Source organism: Salmo salar, chromosome 01, assembly GCF_965601325.2.
Source record: "Salmo salar chromosome 01, fSalSal1, whole genome shotgun sequence".
Taxonomy (NCBI): Eukaryota; Metazoa; Chordata; class Actinopteri; order Salmoniformes; family Salmonidae; genus Salmo; species Salmo salar.
This window is the reverse complement of record NC_138291.1, coordinates 34,946,925-34,973,717: the sequence shown is the minus strand read 5'-3', so window position 1 is coordinate 34,973,717 and position 26,793 is coordinate 34,946,925. Positions and strand designations below refer to the sequence as shown.

At 42.8% G+C, this 26,793-nt stretch overlaps 1 protein-coding gene across 2 annotated transcripts in view; it reads left to right on the top strand.

Annotated features, from left to right (window-relative positions):
- Positions 1-25,674, top strand: part of LOC106601406 (tyrosine-protein phosphatase non-receptor type 21) — a 33,555-nt gene extending 7,881 nt beyond the window's left edge. Inside the window, exons 7-20 of one of the 2 annotated variants that reach the window (XM_082973744.1) lie at positions 4,202-4,289; positions 4,623-4,711; positions 5,279-5,366; positions 5,675-5,754; positions 5,836-5,931; positions 6,302-6,362; positions 6,601-6,682; positions 6,908-8,421; positions 9,305-9,439; positions 12,526-12,744; positions 18,916-19,044; positions 19,328-19,562; positions 19,773-19,933; positions 20,916-25,674. In XM_082973744.1, the coding sequence (XP_082829870.1) occupies positions 4,202-4,289; positions 4,623-4,711; positions 5,279-5,366; positions 5,675-5,754; positions 5,836-5,931; positions 6,302-6,362; positions 6,601-6,682; positions 6,908-8,421; positions 9,305-9,439; positions 12,526-12,744; positions 18,916-19,044; positions 19,328-19,562; positions 19,773-19,933; positions 20,916-21,044 (3,106 nt within the window). In that variant the 3' untranslated portion in view covers positions 21,045-25,674. The remainder of the gene's footprint in view (positions 1-4,201; positions 4,290-4,622; positions 4,712-5,278; positions 5,367-5,674; positions 5,755-5,835; positions 5,932-6,301; positions 6,363-6,600; positions 6,683-6,907; positions 8,422-9,304; positions 9,440-12,525; positions 12,745-18,915; positions 19,045-19,327; positions 19,563-19,772; positions 19,934-20,915) is intronic. The other variant, XM_082973745.1, reaches the window with a different exon arrangement.
- Positions 25,675-26,793: the final 1,119 nt, after the last annotated feature.

The window sequence follows — 26,793 nt, the reverse complement described above, 5'->3', positions numbered from 1 at the left end:
ACGAGCTGCACATTCTACATTTGTATTTATTATGCGTCCCCAGTATTTCCTGCCAAGGCAGCAGCTTCTCTTCCTGGGGTCTAGCAAAACTAAAGCAATTTTAAAAACAATAGTTAGTAGTTTTCACAACACATTGTGTGACCTCAGGCACAAAATCTATGTGTACATGTGTGTATTGCGCGTATGTTATCGTGTGTGTGTATGGATGTCTGTGTGGGTGTCTCTTCACATGCCCAACTGTTCCATAAGGTGTCTTTTTATCTGTTTTTGCATGGGTGTCAGAGCTGTGTGCTAGTAGTGAAGTCAATCTCTCCTTTACTTTGAGCCAGGAGAGATTGACATGCATATTATTGTTAGCTTTATTATGGACAGACCTCTCCCGAACTTAGCTAATGTTGCATCAATATGTTTTGACCATGACAGTTTACAATCCAGGGTTACTCCAAGCAGTTTAGTCTCCTCAACTTGTTCAATTTCCACATTATTCATTACAAGAGTTAGCTGAGGTTTAGTGAAAAATGTATCACATGCAATGCTTTTTTCCCCCCCCAGGAGGCTGTCTGAGTTGACTGATCCATTGTGGAGGCCGTGGGGATGGCACAGTCCATCAGTCTAAGACATGTGCAACTGAAATTGTATATGGTTATATTATTTAAGGACAATAGTGACAGCGAATAAAAATATTATTTTATCACCAATGCGTTTTCTCCTGCGGATAGTGGTCATTTTCCGCGGTTTTGAAACGCATTAGTGCATTGAATTAGCGCCTTTTCATAGACCATGTTGCTATGTGCATAATAGCAAAGTTAACCAGCATATTGGTGTTGAACAATGCGGCGGAGGCAGCAACGGCGTTAGAAGGCAAGAAAACAGCCCTAAACTTTTTTTTGACACCGGTTTGTCTAAACAAGTGAGGCGAGAGGAAACCCCAATTTAATTAGGTCTATAATCAATAGCCTAACTGTTCAATTTGCCTGGCTTTATAAAATATCCATATACACTACCGTTCAAAAGTTTGGGGTCACTTAGAAATGTCCTTGTTTTTGAAAGGAAAGCAACATTTTTGTTTATTTTGAAATGACATCAAAATGATCTGAAATACAGTTTAGACATAGTTAATGTTGTAAATGACTATTGTAGCTGGAAATGGCTGATTTTATTATTTTTATTTTTCATTTATTTTTATGGAATATCTACAAAGGCCTACTGAGGAGTGGCAGGCCCCGGTGCACAACTAGAGGACATTAGTGTCTAGTTTGAGAAACAGACGCCTCACAGGTCCTCAACTGGCAGCTTCATTAAATAGGACCCGCAAAACACCAGTCTCAAGGTCAAGTCTCAACGTCAACAGTGAAGAGTTCCTCTGTCCAGTGTCTGTTCTTTTGCCCATCTTAATATTTTATTTTTATTGGCCAGACTGAGATATGGCTTTTTCTTCAACTCTGCCTAGAAGGGAAATTCATGATTTGAAATACAATCAAGCATTTTAGTTCTAAAATAACAAAGCGACCACTGAATAATTACCGTAAACAATAAATAGGCCTAAATTATTCCATTTCGGGAATTGCATTCAGTAATGAATGCGACTGTTTAGTCTTTGCTGTAATAAAGGCTTTACAAAAAAAGTGTTACAACGGACTCTTTGGTACGCTTGTAATGTATTTAGTGTTTACATTGTTCCCAACGGTCAGAAAAAGGATATTGTAATCTAACAGCACCTGTTTGGCGCACAATATGCACACAGAACTTGCGCCTTACCTCTTCTTTTTTTTTTCTTGAATGCCAATATTTTCCACAACTTGAGAAATTTATTCCACACATCTGACTTCCCCTTTACTTCTGGATTAACCAGTAAACTTTCCCGGTTTCGTGTTTGTCACATCCTCTGGATCAATTGTGCTGTCACGTGTTACATATCAGAGTTTATTTATTGATGTGATTATGATATGCAATAGGTCAGGCCGTATTGGTCACGTGCATGCAATGCGTACATGTGTCACATAAATAGAGCAAGGGTTGAGGAAATGGGAATGTTTTTCCTAAACAACTTTTCAGTCAGAAATTGCTGTAATTTATGTTGCCACTTCAGCAACTAAGTCAGCCACCAACCGATTGGTCGAAAGAACAGACGACTCTTGGTCAAACAATATTGTTTTTTGTCCGGGACGGCCCTAATCCTTGTGGTTCCTGTAATGGAAGTCTCTGCCCTGTGCCTGTTCCGATGGAGCTTGCTTTGATGCTGTGTAGAGCGAGCGACTCACTCCCTCTCCGCCGGTCTCAGATTGTAGGCAATATCATTTAACTCAATTGCGGGGAAAATACAGCCTTGGAAGCAACTACTGTCATCACTGTTGAAGAGTTTCTCAGCTTTCTGTAGGCATGTTTTCTTCTTCTGCTAATGGAGCTCTATAGAAACTATTTTACAACCAAGATATTTGATATGGCTTTGAGATATGGCGCACAAGAAATGTGCATTGTCCACTGCAAGTGCATGGGACTCCATTGAGTAGTAGGCTACCACAGCAATGTTTTTATTTTATTTTTTACTTTTAGATTAATACGTGGCTACCGTCAGTGGGTATTATGTTTAGAGTTAGCGATCTAGCTAATGTGTTTGGAGTTTCCACTTATTCAGGTAGTGAATAAGCCCCAAAAAAGTGATATTAGACAAATGTAGACAAATGTATCTTTATTGAACAAAAGACATGGTTCAGCAATGGGCTCACTGTGTCACCATCAGGAATAATTGGGCACATTTCCCTAAGATGAGCTACTTCTGTACTGTTTACCACACTTGCCAAATCAGAACTCAAAATCAAACTGATCATGCAGTGTAATATCCGTTTGTATTTTGGACCATTTTTGAAGGATGTTTACAACTTTCAAATGTATTCTTCTGCAGCACCACTAGTCCGATCGATTTTTCAAGACTTTTGCTATTAGCCAATGAGCGTGCATGAATTTTAGATTTTTACTGTCCAACAGCACCACCATGGAGCCAAACTGAACCGTACTTAACAGGTTAACCAGGCTCATATCCCTGAGCATGTGTGCCAAATTTCATCACTCTGAGTCAATCCGATCAAGCGATTATAAACGTGTCCATTATAGCGCTACTGTGTGGTTGAGCTGAATGTGCTTAGATATGTTGAGTCTTGACAGTGTTTGTGACGAGTACCAAATTTTGTTACAATGCTAATATCTGTGTCGGAATTAAATGCGTTTGTGCCAGACCACACCCACGTGATTGTTTATTGGTCAGTAGCCAATGCTTGAGATGCTATCCTGGAAAAAAGTAATTTGTGAGAGCTTGCTCCATCGATGCCATGTTTTGTACAGATCAGTCATTTGGTGCCAGAGAAGTAGTGTTTTTAAGTAACTGTTTTTCACAATTCTAAATGGTAGAAAATCCATCATGGTGTACCTTATGGGTCCTTGAGGCACACTTGTTCCTTGTGAGGAGAGGGACCGATCTACTGAATTTCAGGACTCTAGCTCAAACAGGGTGAGGGGTGTGAAATGTAAGTTTGCATATTCAATCACTTGTTAGTGCCACCATATTGCATGATAGGGTGTGGCCCTCGCTCCTTTACCGTCATGCAAAGTTGTAACCTGACCTCGGCCTTACCATCTCACAGGAATATGCATTTTTATCATCAATCGGCAGAAGAAGGAAAATAATAATCGACTGCAATAAATACAATAGGGTTTCACCAGCTACGATGCTGAAACCCTCAAAATGATGGGGCCCTATTTTAACAGTAATATAACGATAACCTAATTATCAGCCCAAAATTCGCTGGAATCATGCATTATTCCTGCATAGACATGTTAGATGAAAACTTATTTCTTGAATACAATCTCAAACAGTAGTCTAGTACACCTTTTTAATAAAGCACTTTGAATTACTTTATAATATGATTCCTTATTTTTTCTATTGTGTCATGGAGCGATATCATGGGTTGGTGCCACCAGCTGAAAGAGTTAGTGGCACCAGTGCCAACAGGGGAAAATGTTAGTCTGGAGCCCTGGGTGTGATGTCATGAATCCTGTTTCAGAATGTGACCTAAGTATGTGTGGGTTTGTCTGTGTACTCTGTCTGTGCTGGTTAATGGATGTTGGTGTCTCCATTTGAGTCTGTCTGCTTTGGACATGTGTATTGTTTAACTTCCATGTGTGTTGCCGTGTGTGTTTCTCTCAGGGGGTTGCCTGCCCCAGAGGCTGAGATGTTGTACATGCAGGAGGTGGAGAAGATGGAGGGCTATGGCCAGGAGAGTACCCCAGCCAAGGTAACACAGCTACACCAACCTACAGAACCTGCTCCACCAAAGCCTTACTGCACTACTACATTGCTATCCAGTCCTATTGACTTTCGGTCAATACCTCTATTTTCAACATTATATATGTGTGAAGACATGAATCAAGGGACAGATGGTTTTTCAGTTCAAAATGCAGTAGATGCAGGTGCTGATCTTCTGGAATATATTCATAGAAGGATAAATATAGCCCCCCCCCCCCCCCCCCCCCCCCAGCACACAGGACAAAAAAGCTCAGTGAGGTCCACATTTTTCATTAGTTATAGTTCTTCCATTTAATCCTCTTGTCTCTTCCCATCCCCACAGGACAGCCAAGGCACTGATATCCTCCTTGGGGCCTGTCTGGATGGCATTTTTGTCAAGCACAAAAACGGCAGGCCACCCCTTGTATTCAAGTAAGACAGGAAAGAATTTAGTTTCTTTTTATATACAATTTTTACAGTAATCCCCGAGGCCTGCAATATGTTCTGCTTCTAAATATGAGCTGTCGGAATAAAAGCCTGTCTGCTATTTGTGTACATGAAGCAGTAATTGTATTAGATCCAATGACTCAGCATATTGAGTCTGGTTCAGTCCACAGCTAGCTACTATTCTTAGATGGCATGGTTGTCTCTGGCTATTTTGGATCAGATGGGATGTTCTATAGTTGGGGTCAGGGTTTTTTTCTGACCATGTGACCTGGCAAGGGGAAACTCAAGGCCTCAGATCAGGTTACATGACTTCAATTTACTAAAAACCTTCAATTTTACCCAGAGGAAGTTTCATTTTGTGTAGAATATCCCAGTCTAAATGCTACTGAGAGTGTTTAATGTAAACACTTCTCTAACTATTGACTCAGATATGGTTTCTGTTAGCGTCACTCCCCTCCCACAGCAGGCTGCAGAAATTGAGGTTTTGTGACCACTGCCTCATGCTCTCCCCCCCCCCCCCCCCCCCTTCCTGTGTTTTAATGAACTGTGTAGGTGGAATGAAATTAACAACATGACTCACAATAAGTCCTTCTTTGCCCTGGAGCTGACCAACAAAGAGGAGAGCGTGCAGTTCCAGACCGTGAGTCTCAAACCACCACCACCACACACCGCAATTATCCTCTTCCCATTATACACGTTGTCCCCACACATGCACTGGAGTTCTATGCTCTCACAGTGCATGCTGTGTGAATGTGTATTGCCCTTTCTAGATAAACATGTGATCTTGTGTGCTTGTATGGCGGTAACTATGCCACGTGCGTATAAGGTCAACACCCGCTGGCTAAAGCCCCATTCAGTTGTATTTGGGTCGGTGAATGAGTAGAACACCACCACTAGTCCAGTATACTGAATGTCTAACGCTGTGAATGTTTTCTTTCCCCTCTACAGGAAGACCTGGAAACCTCCAAATATGTGTGCCGGATGTGTCTGGCCAGGCACAAGTTTTATAAGATCAACAAGAGCAGCCTGTAAGTGTCACTCTTAACAATTCTAGCCCAGTTCCTGTGTGTGTGTTCTCTCATTCCTGTCCCCTCTCCTCCTCTCTCCAGAGAGGAGTCTGACCCCCCTTCGCCTTCTGAGGGCTCCCAGAAGTCCATTCTCACTCTTTCCTTTCCTCGCTTTCCTTTTCTGCCTTCTAACAAGGGGTGAGCAACGCTGTCCGCAGCCACCGCCCACAGTGCAGGTCTCTTCAGAGAGCCTCCCCTAAAAACCAACCAGAGGCCTACAAAACACCCTAGCTACATTCAAATGACACCAATCCTCTCATCACCACCTTTTTAGGTTTTCAATGTTTGGGCGAAGAAAGACGTATACAAATAAAACAAATCTTAAGAAAAGGAGTTCTCTCCTGGATATTGCTTGTATCTTTCACTGCGATAAAGGGAGATTTAATTTTACAGAGATGATCTGAGCTATTCAGCCTCCTTAAAACTACTTCCCTGAGTCCCTTTCAACTTGAAAGAAAGCCTTTTTGTTTTTACTACCTGTGTTTCGTTTTTATGTTCCTGTTCTCAGCCAAACCCAGCCTACTGCTGTGAACCCGGTGAGACGCCGATCCTCCACCAGGATGTCTCTGGTACGCTGCCAGTGAACTGCACACACACACAAAAACACAATTTTTCTCTCAAACACACACACTTTCCCTCTGAGCTATGGCCGGTGGAGCGCAGCACATGACAAACGTCAGACTCTGGCCAGTGCTTCAGCACACTTAGATTTGTGTGTAATTCCATGCTGTTGGGCTGCATGAAGATCAAGTGTGCAGTAACTAAATCGTGTTGTTGGTTGATCTCCCTCTCTCTCTCTCTGTGCAGCCAAAGCCCCCGCCCTACATGTTGCCCCCGCCACAGATGCACTACAATGGTCACTTCACTGAGCCTTACACATCCTCACAAGGTACCTATAGAGTTAGGCCTGACCTTACCAAGATCACTGGTGTTTTGTCTCTAATTTCAACCTGCACCATGCATCTATCTGAGCCCTAATGAACAAACAGAAGAAGGTGAATGTCCGCTCGCTGCCTAGTCATGCAACAATGCTTAGATTAAAGGGTTATTAAAATGGATATGTCCTTCCTATGCCTGTAGTTGTAAAATACCTTGTCTTTGTCCTTTCTCTCAGACAACCTGTACATGAACAGTCAGCACGGCTACTACTACCACTCCCAGACCAGCCTGGACCGCTCACCACTCGAATACGGCAACAGCGGCGGTGGGAACGGGCGGCTGCGTAACGGCAGCGTGTACAGTGCCCACAGCACCAGCTCCCTCACCAACCCCCAGCACTACATGCAGCCCTCGCCCATGTCCTCCAACCCCTCCATCACAGGAAGTGACATCACCCGGCCCGACTACGTGCCCTCGCACCGCCACAGCGCACTCATCCCCCCCTCCTACCGTGCCACCCCGGACTACGAGACGGTCATGAGGCAGAAGAACCGGGGAGGTGGAGGGGGCATGGTGCATGGCCACGAGCACCGCCAGAGCCACTCCATGAGGAACCTGAACATTGGGAACTCGTATGCCTACAGCAGGCCGGACCCCCTGGTCTACAGCCAGCCGGAGATCAGAGGAGAGCATGGTGGAGGAGGAGCGCACCACCACTACCCCTTCCATCTCAACTCCAGCTTCCACAGCCCCTCGCCATACCCCTACCCCACGGAGAGGAGGCCGGTGGTGGGGGCGGTTAGTGTGCCCGAGCTGACCAACGTCCAGCTGCAGCAGGCGCAGGAGTATCCTGCGGCCAATATCATGAGGACCCAAGTGTACCGCCCTCCACCCCCCTACCCATACGGCGCCCACCCACGGCCCGCCAACAGCACGCCGGACCTGTCTCGCCACCTGTATGTGAGCAGCAGCAACCCGGACCTGATCATTACGCGGCGCGTTCACCACTCGGTCCAGACCTTCCAGGAGGACAGTTTGCCTGTAGCCCATTCCCTGCAGGAGGTATCCGAGCCCCTGTTCCTGGCTGGACCCCCACAACACCACCCCCACCAACACAACGCACACAAACGCAACTCCATCGAGATTGCCGGCCTGGCTTACAGCCTGGAGGGTATGAGGGTCAAGGAAAGGACTGTATCTGCCTCGGCCGCAGACACCCCCCCTCTGGCCCCACATGGCCCCTCCTCAGGCTCCCAGCTCAACGTGTTCCTGGAGCGGACCAAGTCAGAGGACGGGGGGGAGGGGAAAGAGGACGTTCGCTACGGCCACAAGAAGTCCCTGTCAGACGCCACCATGCTGGTGCACAGCAGCGAGGAAGAGGAGTTTGAGGATGAGAGCGGACGCCACACCCCCCAATCCCACGATGCACTATTGTCCGGGCCTGACCCGCAGCAGCTTCTAACAAATCTGGGCCAGATTTCCCTGGAGCCCCCGCCCGCATATCCCATTGGCTCCTTCCTTGACCCTGTCCTGTCTGGCCTCCCGGCCTATCAGGTGCACCCACTGATCCAGGAGGCTGAGTCACTGTACCTGTTTGAGGGTGGGCAGACTGGCAGGATGGTGCCCTCGATGTCGGATAGTGACATCAGTGGGCAGAACAAACCGAAGACCAAGAAGGATTTCATCAAGAAGAGGCCTGTGTCAGACGTTCCTGCTGGGAAGAAACCCATTGATGGCCTGCCTCCTGCCGTGAGTCATACACCGTTTCCTCTGCCATAGTAGCCCCAGTCTCCACTGCCTTACTCGCTGCCCAAACATGCCTCTGTATTTAGCATTGTTTTTTAAAAGCACATTTGACTACTATGTCTGACTAGAGGTGTCAGTGTGTCTTTCATTGTTCAAGGAACAGCTGTTACCCAATCTTCATGGAGACTATTTTTAATTTCTGTCAGTTAAGATACATTTTTCCTCTCAGCTAAAATGTCTGACATTTGAATGATTGTCATTCACATCACAAACTGTCACACAACACAATAGTGGAATATACCGAAGGCCAGAAGTGGGCCATGTTCATTTCAACCTCCCGAGTGGCGCAGCGGTTTAAGGCTCTGCATCTCAGTGCTAGAGGCGTCACTACAGACCTTGGTTCGATTCCAGGATGTATCACAACCGGCTGTGATTGGGAGTCCCATAGGGCGGCGCACAATTGGCCCAGCGTCGTCCAGATTAGGGTTTGGCTGGGGTAGGCCGTCATTGTAAATAAGAATTTGTTCTTAACTGACTTGCCTAGTTAAATAAATGTAAAAAACAAACTCACTGGTCAGGTGAATAAACCTGTGACATCACAATCACTCCTAAACTCACTGACCCACCAATGCAGGGGTATTCTGGGTAGTTTCATGGAGGTTGGGGGACCGATTCACGATGACACCTTGTGCACCTGTAGCTGAAAGGAATGTTGCAAGGCGACCTCAGTAGCTGGTTCGGTCGCATTCCATGGGAAAACACGCCACCAAACCAGGCTGGGCCATAACTGCCCCTCCCCTAACTTCCTTAGACATTCGGTCAACTTGAGTCATACTCACTCTTTCTCTCTCCCCTCTACCTCTCTCTCTGTCCTCCGTCACAACAGGGCATGAAGAAGCGGGCTGAGCTGAAGAAGATGGGTCCTCTGAAGGTGGCGGCCCTCAACGGCCTGACCCTGTCCAGGCTGCCCATGCACGAGGGGGGCAAGGACCAACCTGAGAAGGCCTCCAACGACGAGAGGGTAGGCACTGGCAGTGGGCAATGCTCTAGACTAGTTTAAAGGTGCCCACCAGGGAGTAATGCGTCCCCTAGTTCGGCGTAATTCCTGTACTAGAGCAAAATAGTTATGTTTCCACCTCAGAACAATGACGCAGGCTACTTATACATATTTACGAATTGGGGGTGGGATAGAACGTTGTGGTGAATTCCACATTGAGTGGAGAAACATCAACAAATGGGGAACTGACAGCTGTCAGTGTAGCTAGCTAGTATGCTAACCTTATCTAGCTAGCTAAGGTTATCTGTTGTTGCCGTTTGTTTTTTGCTACACCATATTCAAAAGATTAGCCAGCTGGTTCTGGAGCTGGATTTGTCATAAGCATTTAGGGAAAACTTTGCCACAGACGGAAATCAGTATCTTTGACTTTGCCGTCTATTGTTATCTCAAGTTTTTGCATCTTCAATAAGAGCCATGTATTTTTCTACATTGTAATGGGCACGGTGCAACCTTTTGGTAGGTAGGCTGCTGGCAGGCTTCGGCTGCGGTACAGCAAAGCCAGTCAGCCCGTGCTCATGGTCCTCACAGGGGAAGTGAAATGATAGGCTACAGCAGTGGTCACCAACCGGTCCATCTCCGTCGTATGGTCCATCTCCTAGGCAATCCTAGTCGATCGCCAAACATTTCCATAAACACCCAACGATAAAGCCTTGCGTTCGTGTTTTTATTTATTTGTTTTGCGCTGTTGGCGGTAGGTGCACCCGATTCAGCTGCCAGACATGCCGGTAGGCGAAGTGTTCCCATTTCATGTGTCTGAAGGTACAACCTCTGCCTTCCCAGAGGGCCTGGAGAGCAAATCAAGTGCACTATAGGCCTACCACTGGCCAATCGGATGGCTCAGATTACAATGTCTGCAGTAACATAGGAGGTGTAAAAGAAAGTTAAGGCATAGTTGACTAGAGTGAAACTGTCAACAAATAAAGCAAAGAGCTGCTGTTTCTATGAGTGAGTTCATGTTTAAGTTCTTACTCAGCACTGTCAACACTTTATTCAACACTTTACTCAACACTTTTATAAGCCATAAAATGTGTGTTCTTCCTACTTCCATTGGCGCTACAACCAGCACTGCAGGTGTAATGAATGAGTAGGAAAGTGTATCGATAGGTTTGCGTTTATTATTAGCGGCTTGGGTCTTTTTAATACCTAGAAATATTTCACTTTCTCTGTTCATAGGAGTAGCAACATGAATTTGTGCATGAGGCAGAAATAATGCAGTGCGACTCAAGTTTCACCATCAGCGGGAAGACGGTGTCCCTTTTTGGTCAGTGTCAGTAGAGAAAAGGACGGACAGTGAGAGGCGGACCCTCAGTCTGCTACTCTCTCCCCCTCCGCTGAGACTGACCATCAGATGCAGGGACCATCAGCCCAGTAAAATAAAAATAAAAAGCACATTATTTAAATGTATGCTCACTCAGCTGTGCCTCAAGTAATACAAAAACAGAAAATGGTCCGAACAACAAGCAAAGCCGATATGCAGTGATAATGTATTGGGTCTATAGCCTACTGCACAACCCTCATTGCTACAGTATTGTTTTTAATAGGTTAATCTTGCATAGGCTTTAGAAAATCAGAGCAGTAGATCTCGGCTTGCATTTTGACACAGAAAGTGATTTTGACTCAGCAAAGGTTGGTGACAGCTGGGCTACAATGACTTTGATCATGATGCTCATTGCAAATGACATGTAACACCCTGAGCGCATCAGACACGAAATACAAATATAACAGCACAACAAAATAGGTAAACAAGTTCCTTTAATTTTCTTTTGCGGGTGCCTTTTCATTATAGGATCGATACTTGTGGTTTAGCTGCACCAATTTAAAGCAGTGAACATGTAGTGAAGCAAGACTTTAATGGGGGTAGGAGAACAGGGTTACAAAATGCAATCATATCAAGCTATTATTATACCATTTATAAAATAGTCATGAGTACAAAACATTAGGAACACCTTCATTTGCCCTCAGAACAGACTTAATTTGTTGGGGCATGGTGTCAAAAGCATTGCAGTTCTTGACACCTACTCCCATACCCTGTTCAAAGGCACTTCAATCTTTTGTCTTGCCCATTCACACGCTGAATGGCTCTCACACACAATCCATGTCTCAATTGTCTCTAGGCTTATCCTTCTTTAGCCTGTCTCCTCCCTTTCATCTACACTGATTGAAGTGCATTTAACACGTGACATCAATAAGGGATCATAGCTTTCACCTGGTCAGTCTGTCGTGGAAAGAGCCGGTGTTCCTAATGTTTTGTACTCTGTCTATATATTTAATACAGACTCGCGCAGAAATAAGTGAAAATTACTAATTATCCAATGGATTTCAAGTTTTCACCCCCTATAGCTCAGTGTAGGCTAAGACGGAAAGGTGTTTGGCTCAGAAAAGCTGTTTGGCTCAGTCGCAACTCTGAACTTTGCTGGTGTTTCTGATTTAATAAACAATGCCATGCTTGTAGGTGGGCACATTAGAAATGAAACCCAGCCCTTAAAGAAACAGACATGGCTCTACATTTGCATAGTTTACTTGGGACGTGTAAGTGGTTTCGATTACCAGGTGATCAAGCAGGCAGAGTAAATGTTGTCTAAAAGAATTGCTGTTGGGAATTTTCTAACATCTATTGTACATCCAGGTCACCTGTATTCAAAGGGGTGTTTTACATCATGCATTATATAAGCCTTTATTTAAGGAGATCTAAACAGTACCGTAGTTTAAACAGAACAAAGGCGTTGAATGATACTGGTGACGTAAATAAATAGGAGAGCAGGTCTACCAAGTAAATCTTGATGTTTATCTGTTTTAGTAGAAACTCCTGCATGTTTTAGTGTATCTTAAGTAATATGTACTGTAGGGCTTTTTAAGTCTTAATCACATTTCACCAGTGACTGATATGTTTCCGTCTCATGCACACCAGATACAGCTACTACATGTTTCTAACCATCAGGAAAATGTACTTTCTTCTTGCATACTTACTCACAAAACTATAGCTTTTCAACTCCATACCTGTTTCCTATCTAGAAGCTGATCAATCCGATGTGTCTTACTGTTTCTCTCAGTGTAAGGTGCTGGAGCAGCGTATGGAGCAGGGCATGGTGTTCACAGAGTACGAGCAGGTGGCCAAGCGGCGTCCGGCAGGCGACTGCAGCATCGCCCAGCTGCCGGAGAGCGGCGAGAGGAACCGCTTCCAGGACGTGCTGCCCTATGACGATACGCGTGTGGAGCTGGTGCCCACCAAGGAGAACAACACGGGCTACATCAACGCCTCGCACATCAGGGTAATGTTAGACTACATACACCATATGCTTAAATATATTCTCTAAAATGTTTATTTCAAACAGATTTTTCACCTTAATCACAATGTAATATAAACTATCTCATAAAAACAAATGTGAACGCACAAACCTAAACCATATGAATTAAGAGCAACTTGGTCGAAAAGCAAAAATTGCTTTTTAATGTCGTCAGTATTTTCCATGTAGAGTACATTACTCAGTGTTAAATCTGGAAATAGTGAATCCCATGGAGAAGGAACAGAAGCATAATCTTGAACTATGAAAACATTATCCCACTTACTGTAATAAATGAATCAATATAGAGTTTTTGTTATTAACATCCAGAAAGAAAAGGATGAATTTAGGTTAATGTAGAAAACATCCCACGTAGGTCAATATGAAAGTAGAGGTGTGAGGCCTACGGTTGGTTTTGTGCCATAGCCCTTCAGTCCTGGCTCTGGGGTAATTCTCTTATTATTATCCGTTCTTGTACCAGGTGTAGGTGCCGTTGGTAATGTCAGTCAGAGTGCAGGTGGTGCTACAGGTTAGTGTCACTATCTGACTCTTGTTCACTTTGGCAGGAGCTCTGCTCCCCAGCAGAAATGAATGAAAAAAGCTCTGACAAAGAAAACACATTGCAGCCACTTCAGGAGAGTGGAGATCTCTGTGGCGTTTTATAGCACAGTAGTAACTGTCTGTAGAGTGTGGCCTGATCTAGAGGTTGTCCGTTCTTGAACCAGGTGTAGGTGGTAATGTCAGTCAGGGTGCTGCTACAGGTCAGTGTCACCTTCCCTCCCTCTGTGGCAGGAGTCAGCTTCACCTGCTGGTCTGTGATGGACACAGAATCCAGGTTGATCTGTTATTAGTCTGAACTCATGAGTGTTACTTTTTCTCTCAGCTCTGGGATTATCAGGGTGCAGTCACTCTTGTTATCCCTACGGTTCTCCACGTGACCTGCATATGCTGAGTCCTTGCTCAAACCCTCCAGTCTATTAAACCAGAATACTCTGGTGACCTTAAGACCACTCGGATAAAGTGCATTCGGAAAGTATTCAGACCCCTTGACTTTTTCCACATGTTGTTACGTTACAGCCTTATTCTAAAATGGATTCAACTGTGTTTTTGTCCCTCATCAATCTACACACACTACCCCATAATGACGACACAAAAACAGGTTTAGGCATTTTTGCTAATTTAAATAAAATTAAAAATTACATTTACATAAGTATTCAGACCCTTTACTCAGTACTTTGTTGAAGCACCTCTGGAGTCCTCTTGGGTGTGACGGTACAAGCTTGGCACACCAGTATTTGGAGAGTTTCTCACATTTTTCTCTGCAGATCCTCTGTCTCTGTCAGGTTGGATGGGGAGCATTGCTACAGGTCTCTCCAGAGATTTTAGATCGGGTTCAAGGCTGTGCTCTGGCTGGGCCAATCAAGGACATTCAGAGAATTGTCCCAAAGCCACTCTGCGTTGTCTTGGCTGTGTGCTTAAGGTCATTGTCCTGTTGGAAGGTGAACCTTCCCCCCCCCCCCGTCTGAGGTCCTGAGCGCTCTGGAGCAGGTTTTCATCAAGGATCTCTCTACTTTGTGCCATTCATCTTTCCCTTGATCCTGACCAGTCTCCCAGTCCCTGTTGCTGAAAAACATCCTCACAGCATGATGCTGCCACCAACATGCTTCCTCCAGACGTGACGCTTGGCATTCAGGCCAAAGAGTTCAATCTTGGTTTCATCAGACAGAGAATCTTTCTCATGGTCTGAGAGTCCTTTAGGTGCCTTTTTACTGAGGAGTGGCTTCCGTCTGGCCACTCTACCATAAAGGCCTGATTGGTGGAGTGCTGGAGAGATGGTTGTCCTTCTGGAAGGTTCTCCCATCTCCATAGAAGAACTCTGGAGCTCTGTCAGAGTGACCATCGGGTTCTTGGTCCCTGTTCAGTTTGGCTGGGCAGCCAGCTCTTGGAAGAGTTTTGGTGGTTCCAACCTTATTTCATTTAAGAATGATGGAGGCCATTGTGTTCTTGGGGACCTTCAATGCTGCTGAAATGTGTTGGTACCCTTGCCCAGATCTGTGCCTCGACACAATGCTGTGTCGGAGCTTATGGACAATTCCTTCGGTTTCAGCTCTGACATGCACTGTCAACGGTGGGACCTTATATAGGCAGGTGTGTGCCTTTACAAATCATGTCCAATCAATTAAATTTACCTCAGGTGGACTCCAATCAAGTTGTAGAAACATCTCAAGGATGATCAATGGAAACAGGATTTACCTGAGCTCAATTTTGAGTCTCATAGCAAAGGGTCTGAATACTTATGTAAATAAGGTATTTCTGTTTATTTTTTATACATTTGCAAAAAAATCTAAAAACCTGTTCTTTGCTTTGTCATTATGGGATGTTGTGTGTACATTGAGGAAATGTTTTTATTTAATCCATTTTAGAATAAGGCTGTAACGTAACAGTGGAAAAAGTCAAGGGGTCTGAATACTTGACGAATGCACTGTATGTGTACGTCCAAGTCAGGTCCCCTGTTGAGCCCTTCAAGGCGCATACTGTATGCTCTCATGATTGTCACACTCCAGTCGCTCTGACCTTGTATATCACTGCAACACACACAGATTATAACAACATTGAATTTAGTATTGTAAGACCTATTGGCTCATACTGACATTTGGCTTTTTTTATCCACACATTTATTAGTAGTTGCTGAGTGTGAATGACAACCACAGATAAGCATCACTCTGTGAGGTGTGAAAGATGACTACTAAAATGACAAGGCAGTTTAACAGACACTGAATACGTCAGACCAGAAGAAGATTTAGAGTAATCTTTATTTTATGCCGTTTTAATGTCTGTAGAATAGGTTGAATAACAACAAGCTACTAAAGCAATAATGCATGAGGGGGTGTGGTGTATATGGCCACTATACCACGGCTAAGGGCTGTTCTTAGGAACGATGTAAAGCGGAGTGCCTGGATACAGCCTTTAGCCGTGGTATATTGGCCATATGCCACAAACCCCCGAGGTGCCTGATTGCTATTATAAACTGGTTACCATTGTAATTAGAGCAGTAAAAATACATGTTTTGTCAAATCCAGGGCATACTACGGCTGTCAGCCAATCAGTAATCAGGGCTCAAACCACCCAGTTTATAATTGTTGTTATTCAACAAGGGCTACTGCAAAGCTAAGAATGAGACCATAGGCTACCTGCAAGAGATGAAAGATGACCAACACAGTTCCTGCTGTTCTCAAGGGCATGTTGCATCTCCCACTCTGTAGTTTTAGAAACAAAGTTGGACAACAAAAACAGTATCACTTCTGGATTCATTACTTTATTTCATGCTGACTTATGAGTCCAACCAAAGGATTTAGCCTCTTAATCAAGTCCCTTAACCTCTATGGTCTAGGTGGGACGCTAGCGTCCCCCCCGTGGTGCACTCCATCAACAGCAGGTGCATTTCAAGAGCGGCAAATTTGAATCCAAATAAATGTCAAAATTCAAATTTTTCAAAAATACAACTATGTTACACCATTTGAAAGATAAACATCTCCTTAATCTAACCACGTTTTACGATTTCAAAAAGGTTTTACGGCGAAAGCATAAATTTAGAGTATGTTAGGACAGTACATTTACAAGAGTTGTGTGTAATGTTTTGTCAAGTCAAAGACAGGGTCACCAAAACCATAAAACCAGCTAAAATGATGCACTAACCTTTTACAATCTCCATCAGATGACACTCCTAGGACATTATGTTAGACAATGCATGCATTTTTAGTTCTATCAAGTTCATATTTATATCCAAAAACAGCGTTTTACTATGGCATTGATGTTGAGGAAATCGTTTCCCTCCAATAACCGGCAGTCAAGTCAGCGTAACAAATTAAATAATTAAAATTAGAAAACATTGGTAAAATATTATATTGTCATTTAAAGAATTATAGATTTACATCTCTTGAACGCAATCAACTTGCCAGATTTAAAAATAACCTTACTGGGAAATCACACTTTGCAATAATCTGAGCACTGCGCCCAGAAAAATACGCGTTGCGATACAGACTAGACGTCATGTTGGGGAGATCTAAAATCGAAAATACTATGTAAATAATCCATTACCTTTGATTCTCTTCATCAGATGTCACTTCCAGGTATCACAGGTCCATAACGAATGTAGTTTTGTTCAAAAAAGCTCATCATTTATGTCCAAAAATCTCCGTCTCGTTAGCACATGATGTAAGCCAGCCGGACTTCTCGTCATGAACGAGGGGAAAAAATATATTTCCGTTAGTTCAAACATGTCAAACGTTGTATAGCATAAATCATTAGGGCCTTTTTTAACCAGAACATGAATAATATTCAAGGTGGACGAATGCATACTCTTTTATAACGTATTGGAACGAGGGTACCCAACATGAACTCGCGCGCAAGGTGTCTAATGGGCCATCATCGTTCCATGGCTCTTGTTCGGTCAGATCTCCCTCCAGAAGACTCAAAACACTTTGTAAAGGCTGGTGACATCTAGTGGAAGCAATAGGAAGTGCCAAAATATTCCTAAACCCCTGTGTTTTTCAATGGGATAGGTTTAAAGTCAATACAACACATCAGGTATCCACTTCCTGTCAGAAAATGTCTCAGGGTTTTGCCTGCCAAATGAGTTCTGTTATACTCACAGACACCATTCAAACAGTTTTGGAAACTTTAGAGTGTTTTCTATCCATATATAATAAGTATATGCATATTCAAGTTACTGGGTAGGATTAGTAACCAGATTAAATCGGGTACATTTTTTTTATCCAGACGTGCAAATGCTGCCCCCTAGACCCAACAGGTTAAGACGGAAAATCGTTATTGTCTTTACCGGAGATAAACAACAAAGAACGAGCTCTCATCCACGCGCATGGAAACACTACAGCCAAAATGGGAGCCACTTAGAAAAACTTCTAATTCTAGCTCATTTTTCCAAAAACCAGCCTGAAACTCTTTCTAAAGACTGACATCTAGTGGAAGCCCTAGGAGAACTGCAATCTGGGAGGTTTTCGCCTTATAATAAAAGTGACAGCCATTGAAAACAGTGTTAGGCTGAATATTTTTTGGGGGGATGGTTTGTCCTCGGTTTTGCCTGCCATATCAGTTCTGTTATACTCACAGACATTATTTTAACAGTTCTAGAAACGTTAGTGTTTTCTATCCAAATCTACCAATTATATGCATATCCTAGCTTCTGGGCCTGAGTAACAGGCAGCTTACTTTGGGCATGCTTTTCATCCAGATGTCAAAATACTGCCCCCTAGCCCAAAGAGGTTAATCAACTGTTTTCAACAGTGCATTGTCCCATTGGAACTTCATTTGAAAAGGACCTTGAAGCCAAAACATTGATATTTAAAGAAAATATTTTATCCTTTTGCCCCAATTTTTCTACTCTTATAGCAGCACAAAACACAACGTAAAAGAGCATTACATTGAATAGCATTACTGCACCCAGTAATTTAAGTCAATATTTTCAGATGTAATCAATCATACTTAGTCAGAATGTAAGGTATTTTCAGGGTCTTGTATGTTAACTTACTGACAGTGCATGGGAACAACAAGGAGGTTATGTGGTGTAGGATTGACACATCAGGTGCCAAAATATACTGAATAAAAATATAAACTCAACGTGCAACAACTTCAAAGACTGAGGTACATTTCATATAAGGAAATCAGCCAATTGAAATAAATGAATGAGGCCCTAATCTATGGATTTTACATGACCGGGCAGGGGTGCAGTCTTGGGTGGGCCTGGGAGGGCATAGACCCACCCACTTGGCAGCTAGACCCACCCACTGGGGAGCCAGCCAATCAGAATACGGTTTTCCCCACAAGGGCTTTATTACAGACAGAAATAGTCCTCAGCACAGTAATAAGTGCTGGATGTAAAGTCACTACCTCCAACTGTTGACTGTCACATCCTAAAAAATAACATTCCTATAAATGCTCTTCATCCCAGATTACTGCTGATGGCTCGGGCATCTGTGCAGACATTGTCTCCTTGATAATCATTCCTTCCCCAGGGCTGGGTAGGGTAATGAGCAGCATGGCATGCATGCATACCTGCTGTGGCTTTAGATGGAGAACACAGATAGTGCCTTTATTGCTTAATGAGGTCACTAACCATATCTCTCCTCTGGCTTTTCCTAGATTACGGTGGGCGGAGACGAGTGGAGCTACATCGCCTCCCAGGGCCCTCTTTCTAACACCTGTCTGGACTTCTGGCAAATGGTGTGGGAACAGGGTGTGGCCATAATCGCCATGGTTACAGCTGAAGAGGTGTGTGTGTGTGTGTGTGTGTGTTTGTTACTTCTGACAGACATAATAAAGATCAGTTTAAGTTGTTATTGAATGTCCTCAGATCTAGCAAGCTCTGACGAAGGCCGTGAGGCCGATGCGTAAGCTTATTAAATATCAGTGATACTATCAAGAGCAGTGTGCGGTTTCGTTTTTCCTTCACTCAGATCTAGCAGTAACATGACCCTTTGACCTTTCTGTAGCAGGTTTCTCAGCTCTATCCTTCTGGCTAACCTTTAACCGTTTCCTCTAACCCCCTTTGCAGGAGGGTGGCAGGGAGAAGAGTTTCCGCTACTGGCCACGGCTGGGCTCTCGCCACAACACGGTGACATACGGACGCTTTAAAATCACCACGCGCTTCAGGACGGACTCGGGCTGCTATGCCACCACGGGCCTGAAGATCAAACACCTGCTGACAGGCCAGGAACGCACCGTATGGCACCTGCAGTACACAGACTGGCCCGACCACGGCTGCCCCGAGGACTTCAAGGGCTTCCTCTGTGAGTGGATCGGTTGAATTGCAGATGTCACGTGTATTCAAACCAGGAATTCACTTTACGATTGTAAATCTATATTCCAAGGGAGAGGTCGAGAAGGCACTTCCAGTCTAATTTGAAGGGGTGATTAATTGGCACGTTGTTGTAAAATCCAATTTTTTCATTAAAAGTTTGGTTAATATAATAAATCATTTATCTATTTTTTTTACCCAGCGTACCTGGAGGAGATCCAGTCAGTGAGGAGACACACCAACAGCACCAGCGACCCAAAGAACACCAACCTACCCGTGCTGGTCCACTGTAGTGCTGGAGTGGGCCGCACCGGGGTGGTCATACTCACTGAGATTATGATCGCCTGTCTGGAACACAACGAGGTAAAAAAACAAGCTAACGTCTACATGTATATTACCATTACAGTAGTGGTCTACTGGGCTATATAGTGGGATCTGCATATTGCCATTACATTGCTGGGCTATGTAGAATGCCTAAAACATTCTGTAAAGGTTCATGCTTCTCTTTGTTTTATGTTAGGACAGCGTGAATCATGTCGCCAGGCTTGAACCCTAGTCTATTCCATCAGTAATGCAGGCATTGGTCAGTTTAGATCAGGGATGAGCAACTGCCGGCCCACGGGCCCCCCTTTTTAAGGCCCTTGGATCTATTTCCCCCAAAAACAAATAATAATTTGATTTCATAAACTTACTGTTGCGAGTTAGACTAGTAAAATACACAAAGTGCAATTTTGAAATTTGGTTGTGCGTCAGCAGTTTTTCTCTTATGTCAGCAGTCACTGATAGTCAATTGTCGGCTAACCATTTATTGATTGCTAAGTTAGTTTAGGGCCAGCTATCTAAACATTGTTATCATGGTCGAATTACCGGCCGGGGGGCCCCCATTTTGATTTTGTTAGTCTCAATTAGATCTATTAAAAACTATGGCAAAATTGATAGAATTACAGGAATTTAGCTGTAAAACAGCTAATTTTCCTCTCTGACCCATGGAAAAATGAGTAGAATTGCATTGTTAGCTATAAATTTGCTAAATCTCTCCCCCCCCCATGGCAAAATGTATAGAATTGCTGCGAACTTGCCTTAAAACTAGTACGTGTTCTCTACAACCCATGGCAAAATAGAATTGTACAAAATTAAAATGTAAAACATTTCTCTCCACTGTCATTAAAATGTTTTGCTCGCAATGGGGCGCAACTGCGGCCCCTCATTATGAGTTCAGATTTTTTGTGGTTCCCACCCACATCAGTTGCCTATCCCTGGTTTAGCTCAATAGGCCCCTGAACAAATCCAATAACATACTCCTTTTTTAAAGTGTCTGTGTCCTGTTTCCCCCTCTTTCCTCCAGATGCTGGACGTCCCGACCGTCCTGAACATGCTCCGGCAGCAACGCATGATGATGGTGCAGACCATCTCACAATACACCTTCATTTACAAAGTTCTTATCCAGTTCCTTCGCAACTCCAGGCTAATCTAAGCGCAAACCTCAGCAGCCCCCCCCCCAAAGGTTTGTGTCGGCCACGAGGAGGCATCTGTGGCCTTTAGCTCCAAAATGGTGGTGCTGGTGGATGGTCCTTTTTCGAAGTGTTAATGGAGGCGAGACTGCGATAAAACTTGACAATGAAAGGATCGCATGACTTTGTGCGTGTCCGCCTCTTGAAGAGTATTATTAAGATTTCACTGTAGGATTTTTTTACACTACACAATTACTGACATGAAACCCAGCACTTGAAACCCAGACATGAAACCCAGCACTCTGATTATTGTATATCAATATCATTAATTACAGATATTTGTTTATCACAGATTTTAGTTTTGACGATTTGTGTGCTGTGCTGGATGATGGTCTTTATAAAGAAGGACTTGACTAATGTTTTGATTGAGAATTCCTGGAGGAAGTTAAAATCACACTTTGATTACGTTGGACTACTGTTTGTTGTCTGCTTGACCGTGGAAGATGAGAATGGCCACTTTTTTTAAATGAAGGGCATCTTTGGTGAACTGCACTTGTATCTAAGGAGTATAGATGTGTTACCATGTCTCTACTGTGGTGGTTTAGGATTTCTCCTTTGATCTTATTTGACCTAGCAATAGGCCTGACACTAACACTATGTATTGATTTATAAGAGGGGTTCATTTTATGTTGGTACCACAAACCTCACGTTGGGGAAAACTGGGTATTTGTAACCAAAGCGCTAAAGTCATTCAATAGCTACACACATCATGTTGAGTTATTCAGGTGTCTACCAAAGAATCTTTACTGTTAAACACAAACACACATTGAGGTATTTGGACATACATGGAATTGTCCACCTACCATTGCTTTTCCAAGATGTTAGACTGAACATTAGCCCCCCCCCACCCTCAATCTGTCTCTCCCATATAGCACTATACCAGATGTAATGTGCACTCCGCAGTTGAAATAATAAGTGTTTTTCCCGCCACTGTTTTGGTAAAAAGCTGAGGAATGGGGCTGGAGAAATGTAACCACTCTCAAATTCATAGACAGAGTTATGTGTGCAAGGACTGACCATCCATGATATCAAAATTATAGTTGGAACCATGTTTTGAGGCTATACAGTGTCTGTTTACATTGGCTTCAACATTTACTTTGTTTACAAACATTGGAGTAAAACAAGCTTATATTTTAAATTCTGATGGGATACGACAGTTGAACCAAGCTCATGATGCATTTATACGTTTTATATTCAAGAATCAATGGGCACATATTCATTTGTAAGTTAAAAAAAAATGGATGTAGTAACTGCAGATTAACCCTTAAGTACATTCCATTCTAACTGATGTGTGCCTAAATGGTTGGTGGGATAAGACAGTTTCAATTGAAAAGGGACATGCGGTGCATTCGGAAAGTATTCAGACCCCTTGACTTTTTCCACGTTTTGTTACGTTACAGCCTTTTTCTAAAATTGATTAAATATATTTTCCCCCCTCAATCTACATACAATACTCCATAATGACAAAGCAAAAACAGGTTGACATTTTTGCAAAGTTATAAAAAAATGTAATCACATTTACATACACTAAGAAAATATTAAGATGGGCAAAAGAACACAGACATTGGACAGAGGAACTCTGCCTAGAAGGCCAGCATCCTGGAGTCGCCTCTTCACTGTTGATGTTGAGACTGATGTTTTGAGGGTACTATTTAATGAAGCTGCCAGTTGAGGACTTGTGAGGCGTCTGTTTCTCAAACTAGACACTCAAATGTACTTGTCCTCTTGTTCAGTTGTACACCGGGGCCTCCCACTCTTTCTATTCTGGTTAGAGCCAGTTTGATCTGTTCTGTAGTACACAGCATTGTAAGAGATCTTCAGTTTCTTGGCAATTTCTTGCATGGAATAGCATTCATTTCTCAGAACAAGAATAGACTGACGAGTTTCAGAAGAAAGTTCTTTGTTTCTGGCCATTTTGAGCATGTAATTGAACCCACAAATGCTGATGCTCCAGATACAACTAGTCTAAAGGCTAGTTCTATTGCTTCTTTAAGCAGAACACCAGTTTTCAGTTGTTAACATAATTGCAAAAGGGTTTTCTAATGATCAATTTGCCTTTTAAAATTATAAACCTGGATTAGCTAACACAACGTGCCATTGGAACACAGGAGTGATATTTGCTGATAATGGGCCTCTGTACACCCATTAAAAATCAGCCGTTTCCAGCTACAATAGTAATTTACAACATTAACAATGTCTACACTGTGTTTCTGATCAATTTGATGTTATTTTAATGGACAAAAAATATATATTTTCTTTAAAAAACAAGGACATTTATAAGTGACCCCAAACTTTTGAACGGTAGTGTAACTATTTAGTCAGACCCTTTACTCAGTACTTTGTTGAAGCAGCTTTGGCAGCGATTACATCCTCGAGTCTTCTGTGATGTGACGCTACAAGCTTGGCAGAGTGACCATCAGGTTCTTGGTCACCTCCCTACGGACAATTCCTTTGACCATGGCTTGGTTTTTGCTCTGACATGCACTGTCAACTGTGGGACCTTATATAGACAGGTGTGTGCCTTTTCAAAGTCATGTCCAATCAATTGAATTTACCACAGGTGGACTCCAAGTTGTAGAACCATCTCAAGGATGAACAATGGAAATGGAGCTTAATTTCGAGTCTCATAGCAAAGGGTCTGAATACTTATTTAAATTACATATTTCTGTTTTTTATTTAATACATTTGCAAACTTTTTGAAAACACATTTTTCCGCTTTGTCATTATGGGTTATTGCGTGTAGATTGAGAGAGGAAAAAATGATTTTATCCATTTTAGAATAAGGCTGCAACAAAGGGGGGGTCTGAATACTTTCTGAATGCACTGTAGGTCAGAAAGCGGTTTGTAAGGAGGTAGGTATTGAGACATGGCCATTGATTTGATTACGTCAGTCATATTCATGTGTATGAGATGGAAAAAGGTTTGAGAAATGAGGCGGAAAGGTTTGGTTTGTAGTGGATGATTTACATATTTAGCCGTTCAGAGACTGAACGCTGCTGATCCATGCTAATTTAAACACACGGAATGTGTTTTAAAATGAGTGCCATAACTATTGAGGAAATACCCCTTTACAGCGAGCTTTCTTTTATATCTGGAAAAAAAGTGCCTACATATATATTTTTTAACTGTAGAAATCTGCATTGAAAGGGCTTTATGTATTGCATATATGAAGGAAACAACACTGATGGAATTTGTGTTGTGAATGACAATCTTTAAATTGCCATTTTTTTTCTTGCATCGTTCGTATCAGTTTCTTTTGACATATAGTACCATGAAGTAGTCTGTTCTACTCATCTTATGGAGAAATACATCTGTGACGTGTTCTATGGCCCTCTTCACGAAGGCAACATCCCAATAGTAACAAATTGCTTCCTTTCCTTGTCTCATTTCCTATGAGTGCTAAAATTGAAAACTTGATTGGGTTAAATCTTTTTAATGTCACCTATGTTCACGGCCATGATCAAAAAGAGGCAAGGAAAAAAGCAAGTATTTGATGAGAATTCAGACCTACACATTCATTGGGAAGCACTAATCATATTTTGTCATCCTGTTCACTAGTTGTGCTTGGTATGTAGAACTAAGTACCATGCTCATTAGTGTGACGAGGTGTATGTGTCAGGGCTGTATTACAGATGTGTTTAGTGGAATCTGATTGGTTCAGAGTATCACTGGCAGCAGTTATCCTGGGCACAGGGCTTGTTTTCACCCCAGTGAGACATTTGGACCACCTCTGCTACAGAGAGAGACACATCCTGTAGTTAAAACAGGCCTAACCTCTGACAACCAATACATGCTGGACCAGAGTTAAGACCCTATCCTATATATCAGGTCAAATTGGTTCCCAAATGGCACCCTATTCCCCACTGTTCCCTACATTACTATTGGCAGGGGCGCATAGAGGCTCTTTTGAAAAGTAGTGCACTAGGGAGTAGGGTGCCATTTTTGGACCGTGAGCTTTTTGCTAGCCTATAGCCACAGTACCTGTAAAGGGATAGTTTTTTTTTTTTTTTATGAATTGCTGTCAGAATTTCAGAAAGTATTTTGACTGACATGTATATCCTTATGCGGATCATCTGGTCAAAGCAGTCTATCAGGAATGATGATTCAAAAGCAGGTTCCAACATTGCAACCAGAAGATTTTGACAAAAGAGTAGTATTCTCTTCCAGAAAGGTGGGTTTGATAAGGCTTGCTTTAGAATGAGAATGGAATTTGTTTAGGTGTGAAACTGTTTAAACGTTTACCATATTTATTAGATTGAACTGGAAAAAACTCATAACCCTGAAACTGAGTGGACATTGGTTGGCTTAGAACAGAACTGGATTTTAAAGGCCCTTGTACATGCTGCTTCAATTTTTTTTTTTTTTTTAAGATCATGCTGATTATTGATTTGAGTCTTATTACTTTGTGGAAGTTGTTACAGAATGTAACTCATTTGTGACTGAGGCTACAGTTTTGCCCATATCTGATCTCCTAAGGATGTTATATACCGGTTTGCTATGCTGTACACATTGTGAAATCCTCAGCTTTAAAGCACCATGTTGTTGTAACCAATTTAGACCTATTACCTGTATAAAATGAAGGACAAAAATGAATTATTCCATTGTAAAAAATATATATATATATTTAAAGGAGTCATTTCTGCTAAGATTAAGTATTTGAAAGTATTGAGACTTTTGTAAGAAACAGCTGCACTCATACGATATTTTGTTTTTGTGTTCTCTGGAACTCAGACCATGTACATCCTGCCGACTGCTGGACATATAGGAAAGTGCATTTTTTTCATCATGGTCACATCAGCACCAGATTGAAGACTACCGTCATTTACACTACACACCATTTACTTTTATGCCATATACAATACATGGAAATATAGCTACTCTGTTATTCCAAATTATATTTTATTTTACCTTTTATTTAACTAGGCAAGTCAGTTAAGAACAAATTCTTATTTTCAATGACGGCCTAGGAACAGTGGGTTAACTGCCTTGTTCAGGGGCAGAACGACAGATTTGTACCTTGTCAGCTCGGGGATTCGAACTTGCAACCTTATATGGGGCGGCTACGCTGCCGCCCCATATATGAATAGCCTAAGTAAATAAATCACCGTTTTCTTAGATTAAAACAATAGCTATTGATTGAACATTTAGGGAAGAGGGAGGGACAGGCCTAGTGAAATGAATTGAGACTGCATTCACGGTCAACGCTGCATATCGGCTCAATCAGAAATGACCGTTACATTTCAATCACAGAATTTGTAACGCTTCAGCTTTATAGATTGAATAGAGTTAGAGCGGTATTTGAACTAAGGCTATCGCTGCATCGAACTTAAAACATGTTTCTTTCTCTTTGAAAGAGCGGGGATAGAGTGCCATCTGAAACCATTAAATGCTCATTGTCGGACTTTTGACTATACTTCGGCACGGCAGCCACCCTTTTGCGCTCAGACGAGTAAGCGGCTAGTACGTTGCAATTAACTTTAGTTAACTATTAACACAACAATAATAATTACCTAATACATATAGGAGCAGTCATCATAGTACATCAGGATGCATAACTGCAACGCGTTTCGACAACTAATCTTTCTCAGGCAGCTTTGTGGACATGTCTCTAGAAATAGAGGTGGGGACAACCCGACAAGTAAATGTCACATGACAGGTGGACCTAAATAACTAGGCTATATACAAAATCAATATACATCACGTCAGTGTAGA